This window comes from Ailuropoda melanoleuca, chromosome 17, assembly GCF_002007445.2.
Source record: "Ailuropoda melanoleuca isolate Jingjing chromosome 17, ASM200744v2, whole genome shotgun sequence".
NCBI classification, from domain to species: domain Eukaryota; kingdom Metazoa; phylum Chordata; class Mammalia; order Carnivora; family Ursidae; genus Ailuropoda; species Ailuropoda melanoleuca.
The window spans coordinates 10,954,753-10,964,281 of NC_048234.1; the positions used below are offsets into that span (position 1 = coordinate 10,954,753).

A 9,529-nucleotide genomic window follows, 5' to 3' on the forward strand; every position below is an offset into this window, starting at 1 on the left:
GGGAGATCCCTCCCTCTGTGGGGCCCTGACCGCCGTGCACGTGGCCAAGAGGTGAGGGGGACGCGTTCTGGGGGAGCTGCGTACGCGCTCACCGTGACTCGCGCCACACCCTCTGATGACCTTATGTAACGGGGACATTGGGAAACAGCCTCTGGCAGTTCGGAAATCTGGGAGAGTTACGTGCCAGGCTGAATCAATCAGGGCCCCCTCGCCCCGGGGCAGACACAGAGGCTCCTTTTGAAGATTGGATGGGAGCCCCACCCAAGCCTTCACAGACGCATTCTTGCATTTCAGAAGAGAAAAAAATAAACCACCCAAGGCTAATCCCCAAAGCCGGGGCTCACAGGAAGTAGGGGTCCGTTAGCTAGAACCCAGATTCCAGCACTGTTTTGTTCTTGTTACCCACACTTCCTGGGCAGAGACTCCCAGGCCACGTGGGCAGGAAGAAGGGCCCTTAAATGTGGCCCCTCTCGGCTGCTCCTTCCAGAAGCTCAAGCTGCAAGGAAAGGCTGTGTCAAAGGTAATCTCCCCACCCCTCCTTCCCATCCCCAGACCCCGTTCTTTTTTTTTTCCTAGGTGGGACTATCCAGCCTCTTTCGGCCTTACTTTGCTCATTTGTAAAGTGGACTCCTAACAGTTCCTTCTTCCTGGGCACTGCCATGGAGTTTTTGTGAGGATCAAAGGGGATGCTTGAGGGGGAGTCATCCATGGGGACACCTGGGGGCAAAGTCGGCACGGGGGGGGGGGGATGCAGGGCTGTGGGGAGGCGGACTGGTCCAGGGAAAAGAATTCCGTCAGCTCTCCTTAGGGTGCCAGGTGCAAAGTTAGATGCTCTCCAGCTCCAATAATCTCTGTACTGAGAGGCGATGCCATTATTAATGCTGTCCACAGAGGGGGCTCCTTCCCAGATACCCCAGAATTCTGAGGGCTGGACCTGAGTCATACCAGCCTCTTCCACCCCGGGCCGCCCAGCCTTGGTGGCCGATGGCCAGAGCCTGCTGCCCTGGTTTGACCCCCAAAGTCTGAGGAGGGAAGCAGGACCCTCCTGTGGGCTGCGGGGTGTCCTGTCCTCAGGACAGGGGTTGTAGAGCTCTGTGGCTGGGGTCGTGGTCGGCTGGGGTGCGCTGGATGCCAGCGGGGACCCTCCTCTCTGGGCAGAATGCCTGGCGTGGGGGTCAGCACCGTGGACAGGGAAGGCAGTGGAAGCTACCAGAAAACACTTGCTGGAATTTGAGCAGGATTACACACACACACACACACACACACACACACACACACACACACGGCTATTTCCATTTTGCAAAAAAAAAAATTATATATACCATATATACATATATTTACAAGCATGTATATATAGTCTCTACGGTATATATAATTTTTTTTTGCAAAGTAGAAATAGCCTTATGGTGGCTTTTTTTCCTGATACTAGAACTTATGCAGTGTCTGAAAGTCCTGGGCTATCTGTGGGCGAGACTGTAAGGAATGGCTGAGGGAAAAGGGAGAAGGGAGCCTTTTTTTACCATGAGCACCTGTTACCTATTCCAAAAGTTACAAAACATTTTTAAAAATGCAAGCTCGTTGCAAAAGAAGTCAAACACCACAGACGATGATGAACGCAGAGATCACGACTAATTCCACCCCTACCTGTCATCACCATGTTGGGGGTTATCCTCCTGGTCTTTTCTCGCGTGTGCAAGAGCACACGTACACACGCGTGTGCACACACACCTCTAGGCACATGCCTAGTGTCCCTGCCGTTCTGTAACCTGTTTTCTTTCTTCTGTCTCGTGCTTATGCCTCATGCCTGAGATACACCCAGCTCTACCTCCCTCCTAAATCCTGCACAATCATCCATTGTCTAAGTGCTGCGTCCTTCGTTTCCGTTGCTGATGGCCATTTACGATGTTCCCAGTATCTCTGTGTTATAGCAACCTTGATGACCTTGCTTATTCATGGATGTCCAGGAATGCTGTGATTTCTGTAAGCTCCTGGATGCGGACGTGCAGTGTCATAGAGAAACTCATTGCAAAGGCTTCTGCTAGAGATAGCCAGATGGCCCCAGACGAGCCATCCCCGTTTGCAAGTATGGTTTCTTGCACTGGTAGCAGGAATCCCCGCTGCACTTCTGTGCGGAGCTCTGAAGCTCTGAGAGACTTCTGCTGGCTGGCACTCTGTGTCTCTCAGGTGTTACAGGCGCTTTCTGGTTTAAAGACCAAGCCCGCTTCCAAGCAATCGGGCTTTTGCAAACAGTCGCAGAGCCAGAAAGGTGGCGCAGGTAGGCTGATGCTGGGTCTTCTTTAACCAGCTGGCCAATCTCACCCGGAAAGGGGCCTGGCTGGGTGTGCAGAGCTCTTGGAGTGTGTGCCTGGCGGTGTCTCTAGCCTTTGCAAGCGGGCAGAGGTAGGAGGGGGCTTGGGAGATGCCAGGAAGGGCCTGTCCTAGCCCACTGCCGGGAACTCACCGTGAGCAATTAGGGTCGCGTGTCATTGCTTCCTGGCCCTTCCTGCAGATCCGTTTGTGCTCAGCTCAGGGGGTATTGAGAGGGCCAGGGGGTCCGGAGGGACATCTGGGTTAGGGAGCAGAGAAGGCAAACACGTGCCATGTTTCCAGCGCCCCCGGGGAGATCTTCCTCTTCCTAGAAAATTAACGCGGTGGAGGAGCAATGAGAGTGCTACCCCTGCAGCCCCCAGGTCCAAGGTGCTCTCTCCCCCCAGGCACCATGAGCAAAATCAGCGAGGTCGTGCAGCGGGCCAGAGCCGCCTTCAGCTCGGGCAAGACCCGCCCGCTGCAGTTCCGGATCCAGCAGCTGGAGGCGCTGCGGCGCATGATCAAGGAGCACGAGAAGGACATCGTGGGCGCGCTGACCGCTGACCTCCACAAGGTGCGCCCCCCACACCCCCCGCCAACACCCCGGAGGCGTGGGACAGCGACAGGAAGGGTCGCTGCTCGCGTTTGGGACTTCTGCTGTGCGCCTGGCGCTCTGTGCCCAGCTCTTCGCCTAGAACCGCCCCTAGTCCTCAAAGCACGCGGCCTGTGACCCGACCCTTTTATGGAGAAGGAAAAGTGCAGCTCAAACCATCAGATGCTGAGACGGAGCGCTCAGGCCTCTCCTTCCAGCCCATTCCGAGCCCCAGGTTCCCCCGCAGCCCAGCGCAGGGGCCGGCAGCTCCTTTCCCCCATCTGCCTGTCATTCCCTCCTGGCTTCGCTTCCCTCTCCACCCAGCCCGGGGCACCAGGCCACCGTTTTTAGCCATGTCCTGCGGACAGGACACGCTGCAGCCCTGAGCCCCGTGCAGGGCCACCTGGTTTCCCCACCACCAGCAGCAGAACATCCCAGCTTGGCATCCCAAAGGGCACCCCACTCTGCAGGGTATCCTCCCTGCCTCCCCATCCATCCCTCACCCTGAGCAAAATCAGACACCTCCCAATTCTCAAACCCTTCACCTTGCTGCCCCCAAGTCGCCTGGCCCTGCTCCCACAGTTCGGTTTTGCCTTGGAGAAGAGCAAAGAAGGGGTTACCTGGATCTCATTCCCCTCCTGTGCTGGGCCCTGTGCTGTTGCATTTTTAAATCTCTGGCTCCTCATTTTAAAACAAAAACTTCACACCTTCTGTTTTGCCCTTTCACAGCCAAAGTTCATGGAAGAGTTGTGTGTTCTGCCGCCTTCTCCTCCTTTCTCCTCACCCCTGCACAATGCCTTCCTCCCCACCCACTCCGGGAGGATCCCTTGAACCCTCTCCTCACTCCCTCCCTCCCCTGCTGAGGGTCTCCTGGATTTTGTCCTCTCTTTAGCAGTCTTTTTCCTGTACCTGTGTCTTCAAGGTGGGCTTCTTAGGGCTCTATCCTGGGTTCAAGTCTCATTTCAATCTGTAAGCGTTCCTGGACACACTTCCGCTCGGTTCTCCTCACCCATTAATGACCTTCAAATCACTGCCCAGGTCTGAGGTCCCCTCGGGCACCATGAACTTGGCATGTCCAAACCTGCCTGGACAGTCAGAAAGGGACCTTCGCTGGCCCACTCCCCACCCCAGTGCCAAATCCTCAGCTCAGCTTGCACCCCCACTGTGTGCTTTCTCTGGCCCAGGCCCCTGGCCTGGGAGCCCCTGGTGAACACCCCCCATCACCCTGGCAGCTGAACATACCGGGCTGTGTCCTATACCCAGCAGTCCCGCGAGGTCCAGATCACGCTCCCATTTTTCAGAGCAGGAGGCTGAGGTTGGGAGAGGGTAGGCAGCTCAGTCAGGGTCCCAAATTTAGGGAACAGTGCGCCAGGACCACAGCCAGGCCCCAGGGACTCCCTCGATCTTCGACCAGTGAGGTCACACGGAGCCCTGTCTCCGCCGCAGAATGAATGGAATGCGTACTACGAGGAGGTGGTCTATGTCCTGGAAGAGATCGAATACATGATCAAGAAGATTCCCGAGTGGGCTGCGGACGAGCCCGTGGAGAAGACTCCCCAGACCCAGCAGGATGAGTGTTACATCCACTCGGAGCCCCTGGGCGTGGTCTTCATCATCGGCACCTGGAACTACCCCTTCGCTGTCACCATCCAGCCCATGGTGGGCGCCATTGCTGCGGGTACGTGGGCCCCGTTTCAGGAGGGAGTCGCCAGGGATCACTGCCCCACCCCTGCTGAGTGTGGCCAGAGATGGCGGGGAGCTCAGGCCTGGGGGAAGATGGAGCCCTGGGGTCAGGTGGTGGTCTGATGGATCTTTCACGTGGTCTGATGGACACAGAATGGATGGGGCTCCAGCTTGGTCCCTAGGAGGGCAGGACTCTGAGTCCGTGTGCTCTGCAGGGAACGCAGTGGTCACCAAGCCCTCGGAGCTGAGTGAGAACATGGCGAACCTGCTGGCCACCGTCATCCCTCAGTACCTGGACAGGGTGAGGTGCTCTCCGGGTCTTTGGGGGTTGAGGAACAGTGCATTTTTGCAGCAAGACACTAAGCCTTGGGTTGGGCCAAGGACAGCTGGCCTCTCCCATGGAGGTGAATGGAGTCCCGGTGTCAGCAGAAGGGGGCTATTTGATGGTGGCTGGCTGGCCAGGGTGAGGAGGGGTTGTGGTCTTTCCTGAGCCTCGTCTCTCTCCTTGCGTGGAAGGACCTGTACCCGGTGATCAATGGGGGCGTTCCCGAGACCACAGAGATGCTCAAAGAGAGGTGTGACCATATCCTGTACACTGGGAACACCGCCGTGGGGAAGGTCATCATGATGGCCGCAGCCAAGCACCTGACCCCCGTGACGCTGGAGCTGGGGGGCAAGAACCCCTGCTATGTGGACAAGGACTGCGATCTGGACATCGCCTGCAGGTGAGGGACGCGCCACCTGTCATGCTGGGGGGAGACTTCCAGCTCCCGCCGACCGCAGTCTTGCTCTGACTCTGGGCAGCTTCTGCCCACCTGAGAGCTCTCCTCCCGAGCTCAGCCCCGTGTGCCTGGATCCCGAGCTGACGCTTGTCTGGGGGAGCCTCCCGGGCCTTGCGGCGGAATGCAATCGAATCTGGAATTTTCACAGACGCATCGCCTGGGGGAAATTCATGAACAGCGGCCAGACCTGTGTGGCCCCGGACTACATCCTCTGTGACCCCTCCATCCAGAACCAGATTGTGGAGAAGCTCAAAAAGTCCCTGAAAGTGAGTGTGGGCCCCGGGGCTGAGTTGAGGGAGAGACCGCAAGGCAGTGAGGTGGGTCTAGACTTTAGAAAACACTGCATTTTTTTTTTTTCTGATCCTAAGAGTAATCTACACTCACTGTAGATAATTTGGAACAAGTTTATAAAGAATAAAGCGTAAGGCAAAAAAATAAATAAAATGAAATGAAAAAGCTCCAGCCAGAAACCCACCACCCCAAGACAATCACTGCTAACCTGTTGGTATGTTCCCTCCCATCTCCTTTCTGTGAGTGCGCACATTTGATCATATCACAATGTCCACACAACTGTGCGTATATTTCTTTCAAATAATGCTATCTCGCAGCAATTCATATGCTGTGAATGTTTGGAGCACCCAGATGTCGTGGCAGCCCGCAGTTGGGTGGTGCTCTCCCCCGTGCTCCCAGGCCAAGGTCACCTCTCAGCCGACGGCCATAACGAAGGTCCGCATCCTGACCTGAAGCCTGTGTCCTCTTCTCGACAGGAGTTCTATGGGGAGGATGCCAAGAAGTCCCGTGACTATGGAAGGATCATTAACTCCCGGCATTTCCAGAGGGTGATGGGCCTGATGGAGGGCCAGAAAGTCGCCTACGGAGGCACTGGGGACGCGGCCACCCGATACATAGGTGAGTGTGCTCACCCTTGGTAAGAGCACCCCCCCCAATCCCTCACCCCTGCCCGGGTTGCCAGGGTCCCCCACATGTTGGTGGCGAGTGGGCACAGCTCCTTGGGGAGCAAGCACAACCCAGTGGGCCTGCGGTGGGCTCGGGGCTGTCGGCAGGCAGCGGCTGGGCCTGACTCCTGCGACACCTAGCCCCAGCCCAGAAGCCCTCCACCCACGAGGCTTGGATGGCAGCTTCCTCTCCTCCCCACCCCTGCAGCATCCTCAGGGGATTCAGACCTCGAGACCACAAGAGCAACAAGACCCGAGTTGGAGGGGCCCCCAGGACCTAGGCTTGAAGGTTACTAGAGGTGACCCCACTTTGCCCCCAGTTTGGCAGGGAATGAAGAGCTTGGCAGGGGCTCAGGTGGCTGGCAGGGCACAGTGCCCGCCCCCTCGCAATGTGGACCCTGTTTCCCCCCTGCATCTAGGTTACACACGGTTCTCCCCGTGGTCGGCGGGGCAGGAGCCCGGGCAGGTGGAGGCCTCGTCAGTGCCCTGCCTGAGCCTCGGCAACCTCACCTGAACAGGAACGGAAGGAAGACGCTAGATGCCGAGGCTGCCAGGCGGGTGGGGGCCTCGGCAGCGGCTGACTCTTGCTTGTTTCCTGTCTCAGCCCCCACCATCCTCATAGACGTGGACCCCCAGTCCCAGGTGATGCAGGAGGAGATCTTCGGGCCCGTGATGCCCATCGTGTGCGTGCGGAGCCTGGAGGAGGCCATCCAGTTCATCAGCCAGCGCGAGAAGCCCCTGGCTCTCTACGTGTTCTCTCTAAACGACAAGGTGGGCCTGGGGTGCCCTCTCCCCAGGGTCCTGGGGTTCCCGACATGGCATCACATGAGCCGGATCCAGGGGTCCATGGACCCGGGTTCAGATCCCAGCTTCAGTGCTCACTGCTGTGTGACCTTGGGCAAGTCACTTAACCTTCCTGAGCCCCTTTCTCAGCTCTGAAACCAGTTGTTTCCCACAAAGTGCTTGACACCTGGGGAGAGTGGGGGACCCCGACTGGGGTTCCACCAGCTTGGCCCCTGAGGCTCTGGGATGCACCCAGACAGGGTGGGGAGGGGCCTGGGGTGCCCCAGGAAGGAGACTGAGGCAGGGGCTGGGTGCTGTTGCAGGTGATTAAGAAGATGATTGCGGAGACATCGAGCGGTGGGGTGACAGCCAATGACGTCATTGTCCACATCTCTGTGCACTCCCTGCCTTACGGGGGTGTGGGTGAGTCTGGGGCTGAGCTCACTGCCCACCTGCCCCGTACAGATGCCCCCTCTGCCCAGCCCTGGCTTGGGATTCACGAACCTCCCCCATGTGGGCCTCTGGCTCCCGCCAGCATATCCACCAACCACATTTGACCTCAAGACCCTAGAGGCCCCCTGGTACACCAGGCCTGCTTCTCGGAGGCCCTGAGAGAGGGGACACAGGTCGAAGGTCACACAGCTCTCTGGTGGCAGCGTTGAAACCGAACTCTTCGGAGCACTCTCCATTGTCCCCATTCGGGACTCCCTGGGGGATGCTCCTGGGCTTGGCCACCCCTGGGAGGCTCAGAGAAGGGGTGCATGAGGGTTACAGGCATGGGCTGGGGGTCTCAGGCCACCCGGGGCTGAGCCGGCTCCCCCTTGCAGGGAACAGCGGCATGGGATCCTACCACGGCAAGAAGAGCTTTGAGACCTTCTCCCACCGCCGCTCCTGCCTGGTGAGGCCTCTGCTGAATGATGAGTCCCTCAAAGCCAGATACCCCCCGAGCCTGGCCAAGGTGAGAGGCAGGGGCAGAGGCTGTCCCGGAGAGGAGGCTGTTGGGAGCCACTGGGCCCACGCAGGACACACGCCTTCCTGTCCCCTTGTGTCCTCTTCACAGATGACCCGTCACTGAAGTGGACCTGGCCTCCCCATGCTGCACCCTTCCCCTCTGTCCAGCCCTAGGAGGATTGTTCCTGGAGCCCCCGTCTTGCTCCTCTGTGGATCAGTGCATGCCCCCACTCCTATCTGGGCCCTGGGCTTCCCTTCCCCAAGTCCCCACCGCCCCTTTGCTGGACATAGAGAGATCAATAAAAGTTCACCAGCCGGACAAGTGTGTGTGTGTGTGTGTGTGTGTGTGTGTGCTTCCTTTGCAGCCCCTCCCCCGTCCTCTCCAGTCCCATCCCCCCACCCCCGCCAGTTCTCATCCTGACTCGCAGTGAAGGCCTCCCCAAAGTCCCAACATTGGTCCCCGGGGGCTTGAGGCAGGAGGCACTGGTGTCCGGGAGACATTAATCTTGCCTCTAGACGATGAGAGTGTGCCCCATTTCCAGAGTGTATCCAGTGAAGAGGGGACCAAGGAGGCTGTCTTGATGGCAAATGGCTCAGAAACTGCAGGCCAACGTGCTCCTCTCAAATGAGGCTTGACGCCTAGGTCAGGGGTCCCTCGGTGAGACCACGCAGTCAGCAACATGAACCCCCTTGGTGATTTCTGAGGGCAGTTCCGGGGCAGGAGGCCCAGGAAACCAGGTCGGCCTCCCACGACCCACAGGGCCTGACACCTCTTGGCCAGGCAGCATCTGAGCCCAGGAGTCTGGCCTTAGAGGCCCAAGGAGCGAGGACAGGGTCCGGGGAGGATGGACTGAAGTGGGGGCCAAGACTCTGCCCAGCCTGGCCAGCAGGTGAATGGGGGTGGGCTGGGGAGGGACCTGCCCAGGCCAGCCTGCCTGGTTTACAAGCTGGCGGCGGGTAGTAATGCCTGGGCCTGGGCCGCTCTGCGGGATAAATGTGGGGGTGCTCACAGGAGTGTTCACGGTGAAAGCAGAGTCAGTCAACAGCTATACCTGGCCCTGCGCCCAAGTATCCCTGCTCCCAACCAAGGTCAGCCCTCCAATGGGCCTGGGACCACTGCCTCTCTCAACCTTGCCTGCTCCTGACCTTGACTCACGTCATTACTCCCCTTCCTCTCCATCACTGGTCCCCCATTCTGTGCTGGATCCTTTCTAGTCTCTAGTATCTCAGATCTTATTTACCCTCCCCCCAAACCCAAATACAACCCCAAATAAAAGCCCTTAACCTGTACTCGTGGCTTGTTCCCTCTACTAAGGGGAAGGGGAGGGGGGCCAGGTAGACAACGAACCGTCATGTATTGCTTGGATGTTCCCTGCGTGCACCATTTACTTATTTTGCAAATACCCCAATAATTGAATAATAACAAAATCAAAATCCTCTCAAAGCCCCCTGCCCCTCTAGTCAACTGCCTCGTT

At 58.1% G+C, this 9,529-nt stretch overlaps 1 protein-coding gene across 1 annotated transcript; it reads left to right on the forward strand.

Annotated features, from left to right (window-relative positions):
* The first annotated feature begins 338 nt into the window (after positions 1-338).
* On the forward strand, positions 339-8,366 carry ALDH3A1 (aldehyde dehydrogenase 3 family member A1). The gene is made up of 11 exons (XM_002920861.4): positions 339-520; positions 2,715-2,881; positions 4,346-4,577; positions 4,798-4,883; positions 5,099-5,307; positions 5,513-5,630; positions 6,132-6,273; positions 6,925-7,091; positions 7,427-7,526; positions 7,931-8,061; positions 8,164-8,366. The coding sequence occupies exons 2-11, from the start codon at positions 2,720-2,722 to the stop codon at positions 8,176-8,178; spliced, it is 1,362 nt and encodes a 453-aa protein (XP_002920907.2). The 5' UTR covers positions 339-520; positions 2,715-2,719; the 3' UTR covers positions 8,179-8,366.
* Positions 8,367-9,529: the final 1,163 nt, after the last annotated feature.